Raw genomic sequence first — 18,133 nt, forward strand, 5'->3', positions numbered from 1 at the left:
CAACGCCTGCAACTGCCGGTTACCGGCTACACCGTTAGTCTTAAGGAACCTCAATAACGAATATGTAAACACGCAAACACGCAGAAAACAAAAGCCAATTTCGGCCGATATCAAACGTTAAAAACCAATAGGCAGCACAGAAAATTCAGCCTGTTTGTGCCTGAGGATGGGAGAAGATCTAGTCCGCTGTGTCAGTCTTGTGTAATAATATTTTTTTCTGACTAAAATCTTCCACGGGATATATATACACACACATATATATACATATAACTTTTACCATCGGCCTATTTTCGCTTGTTCTCTGTGTGTTTGCATGTTAATCTTTTTTTTTGTTCGTCCGTCATTGAGGTTTAGTATCGCTACAGTGTAACCAGCAAAAGGCTTTCCTGCTATATTAGTGCTCATGAAACCCCTCTACCCCCTGTGTACGCTCGCGATAAATCTGTGACGTACAACAGGGCTCGGGATGTGTCACATCACGTGCTATACTTGATGCTGTGCTTACCCTGTGTTAGATAGCAATGGACACGACGTGGATGTCCCAGCCGGCCAGTAGCGGATCCAGAGGGGGGGCTAAGGGGCTCAAGCCCCCTCCAAAAGCATCTGGGTCCACTATTGTTTTAGTGTTTGCCTTGATAAAGCCTAGCCTCAGCTGGGTCAAGCCCCTCCCAAACCAAAATCCTGGATCCGCCACTGAAGCCGGCTAAGCTCGTTCCATTACACATGCCGTGTTTCATAACGAAAACGTGTCCTCGAAATTCTTCCAACGGCAAATTTATTAAAACTCTAGATTCAAAATATCAATAGCCATATCACAGAAGTTAGAAAATTTGTTTGTCGAAATGGAATATTTTACACACAAAAAAAAATATAATAAAATATAAAAAACTTAGTCACTCGTGTGCAAATTGTCTGACAGTTTCATTTACTAGTTAAAAAAAAAAGAGAACATTAAGTTTATTTTAGCTTTGCTTTAATTCTCAAGTGTATTAACAGCGTTTATAGAGGTAATCCAGGCTGGTGTTTCATATAACTGTTGAATTTATTTCCAATGACAGAAAAAAAAACCCTCTATGGTGCTTGTTGAGCTTGGGAGACAGAAATAACTAAAGGAGGGTGATGGGTGGATATGGAGGTAAAATGTAATGTGTGAATGGAGAAAAATCATAAATTAAGTCAAAAAATAAATAATAAAAGAAAAATCGAGTAAAAAACGAGTTTTGGTAAATGTAGTACGTATACACAGCAGTAAATACCCTACTTGCCTGGCCCTGGCATTTGTCCAGCACTCGTTAGTCACTAACTTACCTCACATCTCCATATGAACTTGAGTGTGTATATATTTCAAAATATATGAGTTAAATAAGGATATAAAGATGGCTATAGATGATTTTAGGTGCATATATGAGTATAAAGTAAGGTGAGGTCTCACACACCGTGTTTATTTCCCCCCCCCCCTTCACCAAACCAAACAATTTTCTCGTCATTACTATTATTTGAGGAATATGTCTAATAATTAACACATTTGTTGTTCTGTCACAAATATTTTCAAGAGATTTTAATTAAGTGTAATACAATTGTTACATAAAGTTGGGCACATTGTAACACTTGCGCGCTTTTTTACACCCATTACATAACACTGAAAAAATATTTGTGGCAGAACAACAAATGCAAGAGCGGTTTGGTGTTAAATTTGCAGAAACAGCCCTTAATTAATAGTAATTAAGAGAAAATTAAAAAAAAATAACTTAGAATCCCCCCCCCCTCTAAGTTGACTCCGGGGACCAAAGATAAATTAACGTACAGGCGAGGAACAAGAAATAAATGGATGGTCTCGTGTTAAAAGGTAACCAGCCAAATTTGGGCCTCTTCCGTTTCATCCAATTTAAAACGGAGATAATATAATATAATCTTTGGTAAGAATTACTGCCTTGGTATTAACAAGCTTTGATCTTCGGAAATTAAGTAACTTAATAAGTAAAAAAAAAAGTTATCTGTTTTCTCACAGGAAAAAAAAGACCTTAAGAGCTGTCCGGTATTGGTCTGCAGTGCATTTGCCGAGACCTATGGGCGAAGGGTGTCACAGACAGCAGACGTTGTGGAGGTGGGAAGTTAGAGGGGGGAAGGAGGATGGGGATGGAGTGGGGGAGGAAGTAGAGGAGGGAGAAGGGGAGGGAGTGGGAGAAGTAAAGGGGGAGGGAGTGGGAGAAGCATAGGGGGAGGGAGTGGGAGAAGCAGAGGGGGAGAGAGTGGGAGAAGCAGAGGGGGAGGGAGTGGGAGAAGCAGAGGGGGAGGGAGTGGGAGAAGCAGAGGGGGAGGGAGTGGGAGAAGCAGAGGGGGAGGGAGTGGGAGAAGCAGAGGGGGAGGGAGTGGGAGAAGCAGAGGGGGAGGGAGTGGGAGAAGCAGAGGGGGAGGGAGTGGGAGAAGCAGAGGGGGAGGGAGTGGGAGAAGCAGAGGGGGAGGGAGTGGGTTAAGCAGAGGGGGAGGGAGTGGGATAAGCAGAAGGGGTGGGAGTGGGAGAAGCAGAGGGGGAGGGAGTGGGAGAATCAGAGGGGGAGGGAGTGGGAGAATCAGAGGGGGAGGGAGTGGGGGGAGCGGAGTGGAGGGAGTGGGGGGAGCAGAAGGGGAGGGAGTGGGGGGAGCAGAAGGGGAGGGAGTGGGGGAGCAGAAGGGTATGGAGTGGGGGAGCAGAAGGGTATGGAGTGGGAGAAGCAGAGGGGGAGGGAGGAGGGGGAGAGGGGCCGGCGAGCACGCACCTTGGGGAGCGCCGCGAGGCACTGCTGCTTCACGTCCCAGACGAGCTGGTCGCGCGGGAACTGCAGGCACTTCTGCACGTTCAGCTCGGGCACGTGCACGCGCACCAGCAGGTAGCCCTCGTCCGCGCCGCCCCCGCCGCCGCCGCCGCCGCCGCCGCCGTGGTGCTGCTCCGCCTCCATGGCGTCGCTACTGCCGGCCCCTGCCACGCCGCCGGGCTTCACATCTGCAACCACAGCGAGCCCCGGGCCTCAGCACACGCTACAAGGTGTCTCATATTTGGACGGCACTCCGCGGCTCTCTAATGCCATTCTGCCATTGTGCTATTTCCCCAAGGACAATTTAAATACTTCAGTTGGTCTGCCTTCTTAAATACATAAATATATATACATATATAGTATATATATAAAGATCAAAAATATGTGACAAAAAATGTATACACTCAAAAATAAATTAGCTAAGTAAATGTAAAGCGCAAATAGTAAAATAATATATATGCCTACCTTAAAATAAAATGGCCGAAAGTATTAAAAAGCTGAAAATAAAATTTTAAAATAATATAATCAAGCCTATTCAAAATTAGTCTTGGAATTAAAAATTTAATACATATATAAAATAAATTTATATATTAAATTTTTAATACTTTCGGCCATTTAATTTTCAGGTAGCCATTATTTTTTTTACTATTTGCGATTTACGTTTACTTAGCTAATTTATTTTTAAGTGTATAATTTTTTTATATATTTTTTAAAAGAGTTTTGGTGAAGGCCGTTCCTTTCTTTTACCCTGAAATAATACTGCCAATAAACACTATTTTGAGGTTTAAAAAAAATCAGCAATTAGTAAAATGTAATATAATTGAAAACTTATAATTAACAACGGTATACAAAATAATATTTTTAACGTTAACAAGCCAAGTGGTATCAATCCGGCAAGAGTGTCCGCCATTTGCTCTGTCACTGCAATCTAAGCGCGAGACTAGACTACAGTTGTATGACACTTCTGAGTTATTTAATAATAAAAAAAGAGTCAAGAATAGCCTTGAAAGAACAAGTACTCATCTTGATAACAGTTTTGAACAGATGCAACACAGGCGTGCGCAAAAGAAAAAAAAAGGGGGGGGGGAGGTATGAGGACATATCACTTCCCCCCCCCCCCCCAAAAAAAAAATCCTAAAAAAATCCATCATTTCCACTAAAAAAAGGAAAGAATTTGAAAGCAAACAGCGGGAAAATGGGTTATATTACCTCCCCTCCCCCCACCCCAAACAATTTAACGTGTACCCTCCTTTCACAGTTATGTTGGAGTAATATTTTGTACTGTTTATGAAAAGAATAACACATTAGTCGATTTCCAACTGTTCATATAAGCTGGAATGCATTATGTTTCACAACACACGCGTTGTATTTCTGTTCACTGTAAAGTAACATAGTAAGTAAAAACTTTTTTCACATATTTAACTCAAGCAATGGAGACTTCCGTTATTCCAAGTGGTTTAGGAGTTGAATTAACTTCGGGTAACAAGATTTCGGGTTGGAGCCTTGGGTTATGCCAAGTAAAAGGAGTATTTATAAAGTGTGGCTCGTTTGGTCATTAAAAAAAACTCGTGAAAAAAGCTTTTAATGAAAATTTCAGTTTACCACATATTCACTTTTTTTTTCTCCACATAATTGCAATTCAGTTCTCAGCACTTTTCGTTATGGTGCACCAGTTTCTTTAGCCCCTCTGAACATAAGTTTGCCGCCTGAGATTGGAACGTACGCCTCAGCCATAGGCATCACGGACTTCGACTACGCAATGCGTGTAGCCTACTTTCAGGCACTCGGCAAACAACACCAAAAAAAGTTTAAGCAATTTCCGTACTCGAGTCGATAAATGGTGGCTTAAGTTTTTTTTTTTTTTTTTGACGAAAAGGGCTTCATTTTGGTTGATTTAACGAAACGTGAGTCAACAATTACAGAAAAATGTACGAAATTACGATTGTCAAGTGGTTTAATTTCACTTCTATACAGAGCGATTAAATGAACTGGTATAGTGTTACGTAAAGTGCTAGGAATTGAATGACGACTATGTGAAAATAGGATGTAGATATGTAGTAAACTAAAACTAAGAAAAAAAATATCAGTTTAGTTTTTTTAATGACCAAACGGCACTTAATTTTCGGACACGTATCGTACTCCGGCACACAAAAAATAATATAATCACAACGCACGTCCTCACACGTCTGGCTTCGCTCTCCTTGTCGCCCGGGGTAGCCACACCCGACAGGGGTGTGACTCGCGAAGACGCCATCGGCTCCTTCGTCGCCTAGGCCAAGAGGTGCAACGAACCAATCGATGCCTTTGTGCGCGGGCTTCTCGTTTCACTCGTCTGCACTGCGAGTGGCCGCGCTTACCGGCGAGTCTGAATTCGACGGGCAAATTATTTGTCTACAACGGGCAGCTACGTCGACTATAAAATCATTCCAATTGCAGACCGAAACGGCTCCGATAAAAGCGGGGGAAAAAACCCTATTTAAAAAAAATTTACTTAAAAACCCCGGCTTTGGACCTGATTTTCGACAAAGGAATTTTTTACTGAAATGCTGAGCAACTTGTTGAAATTCATTAAATAGTTGGTACCGCAAAGTTTACCTTCGGCTTTGTGCACTTCTGGTTCGGCCCATCCGCCACAGATGGCAGCACCGCGGTTACGCAGTTGACGAGATTACTCCCCACCACAGGCCGTATACGGGATCGCCGAGACGTGACACGTGGGAAGAGCGGACGACGGGAAACGAACCCCGGACATCCCCCCCCCCCCCCCCCACTACCCAAGGCTGGGCGAAGGGACCAGACTCGTTGCCCCACGCGCGCGCCGGGCGGGCCAAGAGTTCAAAGGTCGCGCACGTGTATGTGGCGACGAGGAGGGGGAGGGGAGACTGCAAGGATGGGTACACAGAGAGAGGGGAGGGGAGGGCGCAGTGTTTTGGCGCCGCCAGGGTTCGCTAGGGGCGCACAGGCTGCATGACTGTTAGGGGGGGGAGGGGGGAGAATCGCCGCGGTCGCCATGGTAACCGGCAGACAGAGGAGCTGGCCATCGATCCCGCCTCCCCCCCCCCCCTCCGTCAACCCATGGCTCCATCCCCAGGGGCAGAAGGGTTACGCACTAAGGCGAAGTCCCGCATTGTTCCCCGCACCCCCGCGGACCGTCTGTGACCAGCTTAATATTCACAGTTCCGGAGTCATGCTCCTCAATACTCTGCGACAGAATTGTCTTTGGATATGTTTTTTTTTTCTCCCGCTGTAAAATTAAAAAAAAAGTGTTACATAAATGAAATTATCGCAAAAAAAAATTATTCTTACTTTTGCGTTTTCCCTCGTTTAGGTGATCATGGCTGAAATGAAAGGTTGGTAACGTCAGTTTAGTATTTGCGACATTTAAAAAGCTCTAAATTCGTGAAAACAGAAAAAAAAAAAAAAAAGGGGGGGGGGTAACTCGCCAAATGTATTGATTTATTTATTTTTAATTCCCAGCTGGAATTTGCACAAGCGATCGGCGAAATCTTTGGTCATGTTCGGGGACTGATCAGTAGGGACACCTGTAATTCGCGAATACATTTCGTGTCAAGGTATGTCAGAAAACACTGTAGCTTTTTCTTAGAGTAATGGCGAATCGTGTGCGTGCAGCACTACGGTATCCACATTCCCATTGGCCCCGTCAAGTGCGGGAAAACACCTCTCGCCGACCACAGCCAATAACTACAAGAAAAAAACTACGGTGTTTTGCGATGTACCTAGACGCGAAATGTATTCGCGAAATACAGGTGTCCCTACTGATCAGGGACGAACAAAGCCCACAATGCGAGGATTTTTTTTTTTTTTTGTGGTGTTCGTCAACCCCCTGACCACGGGTGTATTTTGGCCTGTCGCTACTACTCGTCACTATTGGAACACTGAAAAAGATTGAAATCAAACAAGATGAAAAATTCGTGCAACATCACAACTTGTAAACTTTTTCTTTAATACTTGAAATGGATGCGGGCCTGCTGTTTGGAACCATCCATCCTGAGAATTTGCCTGTATGTATTATTCGGTACGCGGGACAAGAATAATAATTATAGAAGTAAGATAACAGTAAAAGTGAATCAAGTCGCATCGTAAGACGACGTAGTTTATGCAGAACGGGAAGAGATATGTATGGCCCGGGAATTTACTCATTTCGCTGGCAGGTTGGACTCTAAAACTGATCTTAGTTTCAGTCTCGTTCTGCTATTTATTTTGCAGAACCCCGATTTTCTGAACCTTATCAACTGATCCATCCTCGCCGCTCCAATCTTAAACATTAGGTAAAATCTCTCGTAATACATTTTTTCCATAGTTGTTTTCATTAAAAAAAAAATGTTAGTGAAAGTTATTGAAATCGGTTTATTTGTTTACAAGATATGAAAATTCACAGGTTTTAGAAAAGTAAATAGTAGGTACATTTTATTATGTTGAAAAATATATAGACACGTTAAATTATCTGGTAGCTTAGTGATTTGCATTACGGTAATTTACCAATATGTACCTTTAAAAAATTTAAAAATAAATTTAAAATGCATTTAGCGTAAATTCAACTGAAAAGTTCATCTAACTGGTTTCGTTTGTATTAAAATACAATATTTTCAGTTAGGGAAAATTCAGTTCAATTTCATTCAAAAGTTAAATTCAGAATTGTTAAAAATAACTGTGGGTCATTTCTTTCCATCTTGTTTTAATTTTTCTTTAAATTACATACCAAGAGGTGATTATATATGTAACACTATGAAACCAAAAAAAAAAAAAAATCTATCGTGTAGATATTTTTCAACATGATAAAATGACGAAAACAACGGTGGAAAAACGTATTACAAAAGATCGCACCAAATTTTCAAGGGCAGAAACGTTTCGTAGGAAATTGCGTAATGGTCCTGAACGTGTGACGGGTACTGTATATGTACATCCCTTCCCCGCAAACAATTTTGTTCGCAAATGTCACGAGTAAAGATTGTTGTTTGGCGGGGAAGGCAGGCGCGGTTGCCGCATTGCATTAGTAATCTGCGACGTCACTGCAGCTGTCCACGCTACGAGGTGGACGGAGTATACCATGCCAATGGGGCGCCTGAAGAGCAGGATCCAGGACCGGTTAACTTCCGGTCGCGCGTCAAGACGACACTTCCGCCCCGCGCGCCACCTGGTTGTTCGCCCCTGAACACACTCGGCGAGACACAACACCCCCTCCCCCGCGACCCCGCACCAAGAGTCACACTGTCCGAAGTGGCCAGCAGGTATTCCGGCCGGGATCTCGCTTCATCGCGCTGATCCGATCCGGGCTTCGACCTGATTTTCTGTCGCCGAACGGGAACATGTTGCCTTCACAATATAACGATGATGTGTGATCCAACACAGCACCAGCAAACACATTGAAGGTTGAGAAGCAAGGGAGTTGATGAGTACAATCTTTGCCGCGTAAATACTTGAAAGTCAAAAATGAGAACGACCCCTCGTCCCCCCTTTCCTATCTGCGCAGCAAAACAATTTTTGGTCATGGTGAAGTTTAACGCCAATTTATTGCAGACGTGTTGGCAATTAAATTTGTTCGGCATTGTTCACTACATGATGGCATCTTTACGATTATTCCCAGAGAGTTATTTTAAAGCTATCAAACAAATTTATAGCACACCATACCATTGTATACAGCTACCATTTGTTTTGCTATCCAATTACTTCAACCTCAGAAAAGACACCCACTCCATAGACTAGTATCTCCATGAGCAGACATGCTCGGAATCTGTACGGACTTTATTAAGGTTGTTTTAATTCAATCGAGTATTTTATTTATAAAGTTTCATATATTAAATAGTACAAGTATGATTAAGGCTCTTTTTTTTTTTTTTTTTTACAATGGCGTTGCAAACACTTCAACGTTCGTGTGAGCGCAGACTATGCGTGGTCCTAAAATGTTTTGGCGCAAAGTTTGGAGGTCTGATTTTTAGATTAATCTTCTTGGGCTAAGATCGCTGTGTTTTAGATCGGAACGCAGCGTGGTGCAAATGGCCATACACCGCATCAAATCTTCTTGACTCTCAATGCAATGTCACTCTCTGCGTAAGTTTCTCGGCGTGTCAGGACATTCAGTTAACAGCAGTTCTCTTAGTTATCTCTATTGTATTCTTTAAACTGCAAATAAACATATGCAAAATTCCAGACACTAAATCTCGTTGGCTGACAGCGACATACACATGTGTGAATTATATTTAACGTTCTCTTTGAAATATTTAGTTTTAGATATCGCACGCCTAAGTGGTGTCTGATCCACTTCAATCACCTGACATGCATTAGCTGAAATTGGACCACTGCTTGTTGGGATAAAAGATGAGAGACTTTTCACTCACTTTTATTGTCAAGGTATAATCCATAAAAATTTTATGCCTAACATAAAATAAAGTTTCTAGGGTCTGAACGTTATTGCTTTTTATATCAGCATACGCAAGATACATCCGTTATTTTGATCCCAGGAAGAAAAAAAACAGGAAACTACATACTTGGAAATAAAATTTATGATTATTTTCGTCCGCTGGGTGGTTTAAGGGGACAGTGATATCGTTCTATCTAGAGTTTAGCCACGCTTTAGCCGTTTAGCAAAAAGATTTATCATGGTTAAGTTTACAGGAATAGGTTTCATTGATTAAAATTTCTGAATATATTCTCAAAAGACTTATTTTTACCGTTCTATTGTATGATGTTTATTAGCGCTGAAGCGATCCCGAAGATGAAAACCACCCTCATGCTGTGGGTATCACCAGCGGGTGGCAACTCAAATAGCCCGTTATGTATCCAAGTAGTGTTCAAAATCAACACGATAGATAGCGCTAGTATAACTAGTTATTTTGTACATTCATAGAGAGTGTTAGAACTTATAATTAATTATTAACTGAAATGTTTATGATAGAATTAAATAATAAATAGTAACAAAACAAATTATTATTTAATGTTTGTTTAACGTTTTTTTTACGGTGTGTTTTCCATCTGATCGCTTCTACAACAACTGCAGAAAATGAAATAATCAGGTATATAGTCCATAGTGTAAAAGAACTGTTTTTAAAATGAAAAAAAAAAATACCTTTCAGCGTTCTGACATTGCTGTCTATGGAGGTTTTACCTGGGCCCAACTTATCTAGTTTTAGTCTAGAATTAAGAGTGAGGGGAGTTAGTCATGGCGAAAACAACGTCTGCCATGGCTGGCCAATCCCCTCCTAGCACATGATGCACGTGACCTTCTCAGCATGGTTAAAAACCCGCATGTTTAGAGCGTATAGGGCTTGCCCTGAGACGCACTTAAGAGTCTTCCCTACCTAGACCCCTCCCTTACACACTTAGTTTTAACTTAGGTTAGGAAAAAAAAGAAAAAAACGTATCGAGCATCCTCGTACGAAACAAGTCTTGAGGCATGGATAAGGTATTATTAATAATATTCTACCATGCGAGAATGATATTTATGCAGTGCCTCCGTTCGAGCCTCTAAAAATACCATTCACAGTCGATTTCTACAATGTATTCCATTGTCACGCACTTTTCGATCACGTTACTTCATTTCTAGATTCATAGATGGCAGTGTAGTCGATAGCTGTATGTGCGATGGGGGTCCAGTCTCTCAGATGCGTGGTCGCTGGGTAGCACACGACCCCCGGGGCCCACCTGCCAGGGTCGTAGCGCTTCCGAGGAACGTTGCTAGCAGCTGCGCTGTGTGCAGACACGCTGGCAGGAGGATTGGGGGGGGGGGGGGGTAAGTTTAGGGTCTGTCACTCTCCCCCTCAGCACCTGGTCCTGCTTCGACATTCGTTTCCCGGGGGCTACGCCGGCGTTATGATCTAATTTACTCCCCTCCCTACGCATCCCCTCAGCGAGGATCTGGCGAGGTAGTGACAACAGGCGTGTGTGTGGGGGGGGGGGGGGGCGAAAGAGGGGAAAGGAGGGGAATCCTAATGAAATCCTGCCATCCCCCCCTCCCCACACGTATCACCCCACCGTCTCGCGTCCAATCAAGGGGAGCCGCAGAACTTCTCCGAGTGAAGCTGGAGCCAGGACCTCCCCCCCCCCCCCCCACCACCAACAGCAGTCGGCCCCACAGAAGCTAGTCCGCCCGTCCTGTCGTCGCGTCGAATAATCTCGCATCTTCCGCCGCGCCGAGCCGCGCAAAGCGACATCGACAGGATTTCCGATCGCTCACGCTGGAATCACAACAGTGCGACGGACGCGAAGCGACAGAAAAAAAAAATACATATATTTATATTTATATAATTTCGACACCAAATTTTCCATAACGGAGAGCAATGCACGTTTATCTGGGTTTTGAAATGACTTGCCATTTTTAAGCCAACATTATCATCGTGTCTGAATTTTTTTTTTACAAAATCGATTTTCGAGGATTTATAAAAATGTTAATAATAATTAAGTTTTATAAACAGCCACCAAGGAAAAAAGAAATTCTCCCCTAAGTTATTTGAATCAAGTCTGTTTGCGCCTGATGACGGGATCAGATGTGATTTGGCGAAAACGTCACACACAATAGTTTTGTCATTCAAAGCCTATATTGTGTTCGTCCGTGACGATGTGTGGTCAGGTGCTTGTTCTTGTATTGTATTCACTGTTCTTGTTGCTGCTGTCTCATCGCCGTCAGCCTGCTGTGCTGCAATTTTCCTTCCACGGAATTATCTGTGCTGTCTTGGGACAATAAAATTTCACACCTGCTGAGATTGGCTTGTTCTCCGTGTTTTTATGCATTTTATCTTTGTTGTCCGTTCTAAAGAGTTTTCTATGCCAACCTCAGTAACCAGCAATGAACAAGTACATGAAAAAAATTTCCCCCCCCCCCCCCCGCAATACCACTTACTTAACCATATAAAAAAATACGTTTACGAAAAAAAAAGCCAAACATTAACTTAAATCAATTAAACAAAATGAACATAAGTTTTATTTTGAATGATTTTGTAATATCGAGAAGCTTCTGAAGTAAATATTTTCCTGAACTTTTCAATAACTTCAAAGGAATTATATTAAAATGTGTAGTACGTGAATGTACTTAGGCCAAAATGATACCCATACTTGCCAAACAGATAAGCAGAAGTCACCCAGAAACAAAAAAAAAATATGGTAAAACCAACAATTCAAACTTCAAACAGTGTCAACTCGGAAAATACACGTCAAATGGTAGGAAGTTGTCACCAGAGACATAATTATTTAAATTATAAAAATTAATGTGCCGTGTTTTCTAAACGGACTAAACAGTATAATTTTTTTTCCTGGCCCCATAAAGATCTATAACCCCAAACAGATTCCTAACCCCATACAGATTGTCCTGAAAATTTGTGATTGTGAAATTTGTACGCTTATGCAAATACTTTTAAGATATAAAGGGAAAAACGTGGGGCGCATGCAATAGAATTATAGATATTTGATGCATGAATAGTTCACCTAAGTTACTAACAATTTGATTGTACCGCAAATGTCATGAACTGCTGTGAGAGTTTTCTCAACTACAGTTACGCCCTACATTTCTTACTGTTATCTACGAGATGCGCCCCACGTTTTTCGTTTCAAATGTTACGCGTATTTTAATAGGTACTAAAAAAAAAAATCACAAAATTTCAAGAAAATCTGTATGGGGCTAGCAGAAATTATTTTATGCTTTTTTCGTCCGTTTTATAAACGTGGTATGTTCATTTGTTTTTATTTAAATAAAATTATTTTCTACTCTTTTTAGTCTTGTGTGTGCATTTGTCATCCGGTTCTGAGCTATGTTTAAAGTTCCAAGTCTCTAGCTCATCGGGAAGTTATTTTAAAAAGCGGTTTGCAAAATTTTTACCCAAAAGACAGACAAGACAGACAAGAAAAGGAGTTAATATGAACGTGGTTAATGTCAATGCCTTCAAACAGTACTGATTCGGAGAATCCACGCCACGTTGGAAGAAGCAGTCCCCCAAGACACAGCTGGTAAAGGGGTGGTTACCACAACGAAGAAATACCATAACGCCGAATGTCAAAATTGACCACAACGCCGACAGCTAGAAAACTGCTGTGTACCACAACGCCGAAATAACAACTGAATGAATTTGAGTGTTTCTTAAATGTACCTTAACGCCGAAATACCACAATCAAACCTAACCTAACCTAGCGTAATATAACCTAACGTAACTTAACCTAACCTAGTCTAACCTAACCTAGTCTAACCTAACCTAGTCTAACCTAACCTAGTCTAATCTAACCTAGTCTAATCTAACCTAGTCTAATCTAACCTAGACTAATCTAACCTAGTCTAGTCTAACCTAACCTTTGTGGCAGTCCTGCAATGACATTTTTCGGCGTTAGTGTATTTCGGCGTTGTGGTACACAGCAGTTTTCTAGCTGTCGCCGTTGTGGTCAATTTGGCATTTCGGCGTTGTGATAATTCGGCGTTGTGGTGCGTCCCCGTGGTATAGCCAGCGGTGAACAGAATAGAGCCAGATGCAGCAGCAAGCATATCACGACGCGGTAGACCCGATGCGGCGGTATTTGATCATCAATTTCCATTGACCTGGCGTCATGACTATCACCGCGCTGATCTGCGCTGTCAATACTTGGACGGGGGGGGGGGGGGAAGGCTGCGGGTGCTCGCGTAATGGAGACAAATAGCGCACTTCCACGCCGTTCGCAAATGAGGAAGGTATGCCTGTTGTTGCCAAAACGCAGCTACGCCCAAACCTCGCATTTCAGCTTTCTTTTCGCGTCCATAAAAAAAAGGCTACAAAACGTCCAGAAACATTTTTTTTAGCTATTATAACCGTGTGCCTTTATACCTCATTACAAAGTAGAGCATGCATTTGTTAATTGTCACTAAACTTGCTGGCAGTAAAGGTTCATTTGATGAATAAGCTTCACAATTTTTAGGTGCCAACGCAAAATATTTGGTTGAGTCCAAATGCCCTGTCGGCTAGATGTTTGCTGTTTACGTTGATTAGTAAGTATATATAATTTATTTTCATAAACAAGGCTATTAGACGGTCACATAATATTGGAGGGGGATAAAAAAAACACTGGAGAAAGAATCGGCAATGGACTATAGAAAGGAACCTAATGGTCATAACTTGCCTGGAGCGATTTTCCGGAGATAATCGAAAACAGAATTCTAACACGCGTCCAGTCTCGAAAGCAAGTCCAGCATTTATTAACGACCTACTTATTCACTCTCGTCCAAAATTTTAAGTTACTTTATTGTTTTAGCACTGCATGTTTCTAGGATACAACTTGTTTTAGCACTGCGTCTTTCTAGGATACAACTTGTTTTAGCACTGCGTCTTTCTAGGATACAATTTGTTTTAGCATTGCGTCTTTCTAGGATACAACTTGTTTTAGCACTGCGTCTTTCTAGGATACAACTTGTTTTAGCACTGCGTCTTTCTAGGATAGGTACAACTTGTTTTACCACTGCGTCTTTCTAAGATACAACTTGTTTTACCACTGCGTCTTTCTAGGATACAACTTGTTTTAGCACTGCATGTTCCTAGCATACAACTTGTTTTAGCAATGCGTGTTTCTAGGATACAACTTGTTTTAGCATTGTGTGTTCCTAAGTTACACGTTTTTTTTTTCAGCATTGTGTGTTCCTTAAGTTACACTTTTTTTTCAGCATTGTGTGTTTCTTAAGTTACACGTTTTTTCAGCATTGTGTGTTCCTAAGTTACATGTTTTTAGCTCTCGTGTTTGTAACGTACACTTTTTTTTTTTTTAGCATTGTGTGTTTCGAAGTTACACGGTTTTTAGCATTGTGTTCCTAAGTTAGACGTTGTTAGTTCGCCACAGTTCCGAGTCGTGACAGGTTACTACAAGTCGTGTGTTTCGGTAGGTGTGGCACTCGGAACAGTCACGTGCCATCATCAGCCAACCAACCTCCGGACGGGGTGGCGGCCTGTTGACAGACAATAATAATAATAATAAAAACATTTCCCTCGTCGACGCCGATGGAGACGTCTCGCTGGAGCATTGACCGGGCGTTACCATGACGACACGCGAGGCGGGATGCTGCCATGACAACGCCGCGCGGCGTCGGCGAGCAAACATCGCTCTAACAAACAGCCCCCGTCAGCGGGCCGGGGGGATCGAGAAGCCGTCGGGAATTATTATCTGTGTGCCGGCGCACGGCCATTTGCAAACTGCGACCCCCCCTTCCGCAACCGCTCATTGACCCTCCCGCGTTCGGCTCGAGACGGTTCAAAGTGTTCGGTTCCTCGGACTACCTGCTTGATATCAGGCTTACGTGGAGTTATTAGTCGCAGCTTTGAAAATACAATTTTTGGGACAACAACATTGATAACTCATTATTTTACCCACTCTTTTGATTACCGTATTACATTGCTGTAATATGAATTTCTGCCGATTGAAATAACGTGGGAACCATCCTTACCAGCATTTTTTACATTTTCTTTAATGAATCATTATCACATTTTAAAACCATATTTAAAGAAAATCATATTATTTGGTTATTTTACACTAGGTAGGCGTCTAATTTTTTTTTTTACTTACAGTAAAAATAAATCTTGTAAAAAACACCGAAATTACTGAATGGGTATACGTGGATATTTGTATAACATACGTATAAAGAATAGAATAAGTTTGTACGTTTTTATACAAATTTAAAGTTCCCCTTTCCTATCTGCACAGCAACCAATTTTTTTATTAAAACTGAGTTAAACGCTAATTACTTGCAGATATTTTGTTAGTGCGTTAGTTTAACAATACTCACTACATTATTATTGCATTTTTTTTTTAAGATTCTTCTTGCGATTGACTTTCAAGCTATTAAACTAATTTCTAGCGTATCAACCTTTCATACAGCTGCGGTTTGTTTTGCTAACCAACTGCTAACCAAATGACTTCACCTCCAGAACAGACAAACACTCCATAGACAAAAACCCCCATGCCCGTCACGATATCATTTCCGCTAGTTACCTCGACGATTCCATTAAATAATTTAAAAAAAAAATGCGAACGAGTCTTCCAGTACTCGCCTGAGATGTGTAAAATCTAATGAGCGAGAAAAAATATTCGCAAAATGCGAATCACACGTAGTTTCCATCACCCGCCGCTAGAATTCGTTGCCGGAGCATCAGCTACGTCGACCATCGAATCGTTCCATTTGCAGAAGATAAATTTTTTTTAACTATATAATGAAACGGCTCCGATAAATGCGAAAAAAAAGAAAAGACTTGAAACCAAAAAAAAAAAATACTAAACCCTGGCTTTGGAACCTAATTTTCAACAAAAAGGAATTTTATTTAAAAAAAAAACTGCCCATCTTGTTAAGTTTCAATCAAGCAGGTAGTGCTATAAAGTTTCCCTTTGGCTTTGTGAAACTTTTTTTTGTTGTTGTTGGCTCCATCCGCCGGGAGCGTTGATCACACATTTCCGCTCCGTTCACGAAACAACCACTCCTGCCAAATGCCGTACGCAGAGGTGCCCCCCCCCCCCCCCCCCCCCGAAATTTTTATGCCATTTTCTCAATGATTTACTAAATTATTTTATAATATTATACTTTTTTAGTATTATATTTTATCACATTTTGCATTAATTAAAACTGATTTTCTAATAATAATAATAATAATAATTTTGGACATACCAGGTAATATTTCCATCCTGAACCGACAGATGCCAAACTGCTTTTGTTGAGGAAAGTGTGTGGGGTTGCCAATTTGATTTACAAAGATCCCTGTCAATTATCAAAGCACCAGAAACGTATTTTCACATTAGAAGCTATAATTATGTAAATAATATATACATTTTTCTCGTCTTTTAACCCCCCCTCCCCCTGGAATTTTAATGACGCAGTCTGCGTCGTTACCCCCCCCCCCCCCTTGTGGGCACCCCTGCCGTACGCCGAGAGCTGTGGTAGCCAGGCGAGTCTTACCGAGGAGATGCAGGTAGTCCTCGATGTTCCCGGAGCGGGAAAAGCGACCCAAGTCCCGCAGCTCGACGGAGTAGCAGCCGGACGGACCCGTGATCACAACCATGTGAGACCCGGTCCCGTGGCTCAGCTCCACGTCACGAATAAATAACAATTAAAAATTAAAAAAATCACTCGACGTTCTTCATCCAGGAAAAGTAAAAATAAAGAAAAAGAAAAAACCTTATTCTTAAAGGCCAAACGCACGAAGATCGCGAGCAGCGACTATCGCAACCTGAGAGATCAACACGAGCGACTGGCCCGTTCCTCGAAGAGAAGCGGCTGATAACAATTGCGCTACTGATAAGGGCAGAGACCAGAGACAGCAGCTGATAATGCCTTCACTCTACACACACTAGCGCGCGCGTAACCCCCCCCCCCCCCCACACACACACACACGGCCGGTGAGACCGAATAAATTCTTCAAGCTGTCAGAAGCAATGGCGTACGCAGTTCGGATTTACTGGGGAGGGGCAGATGACGGAGTGGGTTTTTGAATTTGTGGAATACCTCCCAGTTAAAAGAGGGGTGACAGAAATGGACAAATAATAGCCCTTTAAAAAAGGTTATTTTACGCATTCCTTACTTATGTTTCAACTGATATTTAAGAGATTTTAAATTTTTTTCTTAAATATACATCGTACAGTTAAAAATTTATTTTGTTTTGTAGAAAGGTTGTACTAAATAAGTATATAAAAAAGTGACAAAACAAAATCATTATTATCTTTTAGATTTTAACAACCAAACGAAAACAAGTTTCTGAAAATCTGGCAAAAAAACTGGACGCTAATTTCAATATTTTCCTCCTGAACACATCTGTTTGACAACTATATATCTCCTAACTTTAGAGGCAAGAATATAACAGTTTGTTTTTACCGATGTCCAAGTGCAAAAAAAAAACCTATCTTAGTTAAGTCACATTTTTAATCAATACAATAAACTGACTTCGTAAAAGTTGATTTAAATAAATTAGAGATGGCATGGACTAAAAAATTAATTGACCAATTGATTATAGTTCTAAATGACATAATTGTGCAGAAAAATAGTTCAACATAAAATTATGTTTATACTCAAAAGAGAAAGAAACGAAATAAAGGCGTGATCCACACCCAAAGAACAAAAAGTGTGTGCGTGGAGTCCATGATCGACAGAAGTGAAACGTCTTGCTTTAAAGATAAATCATTATAATTATTTTATTGAACAAGAGATAATAATGGAAAGTAGTAAGGATACGGGCATGATCTCAAACGAAAAAAAAAAAAAAAAACCTGAGTAGACAAACACAAGCAGCGTTACGAGAATCCCGTAGCATCACTGCTGCGTCATTTCTACATCTTCCCTGCCGTCTCCCCTTCCGACCGTTACAACTATCATTTAGCATGCTACACTACGTACCTATCCCCCC

At 41.5% G+C, this 18,133-nt stretch overlaps 1 protein-coding gene across 6 annotated transcripts in view; it reads right to left on the reverse strand.

The window, feature by feature from the left end:
• LOC134534884 (SH3 and multiple ankyrin repeat domains protein 1) overlaps positions 1 to 18,133 on the reverse strand; it is a 476,867-nt gene that overhangs the window by 71,384 nt on the left and 387,350 nt on the right. For 4 of the 6 annotated variants that reach the window (XM_063373548.1, XM_063373550.1, XM_063373547.1 and 1 more), the window contains one exon: positions 2,757 to 2,980. In XM_063373548.1, the coding sequence (XP_063229618.1) occupies positions 2,757 to 2,936 (180 nt within the window). In that variant the 5' untranslated portion in view covers positions 2,937 to 2,980. Of the gene's footprint in view, positions 1 to 2,756; positions 2,981 to 16,692; positions 16,923 to 18,133 lie in introns of those variants that run through there. The other 2 variants (XM_063373551.1, XM_063373546.1) reach the window with 2 other exon arrangements.

Source organism: Bacillus rossius, chromosome 8 (genome assembly GCF_032445375.1).
Source record: "Bacillus rossius redtenbacheri isolate Brsri chromosome 8, Brsri_v3, whole genome shotgun sequence".
NCBI classification, from domain to species: Eukaryota; Metazoa; Arthropoda; class Insecta; order Phasmatodea; family Bacillidae; genus Bacillus; species Bacillus rossius.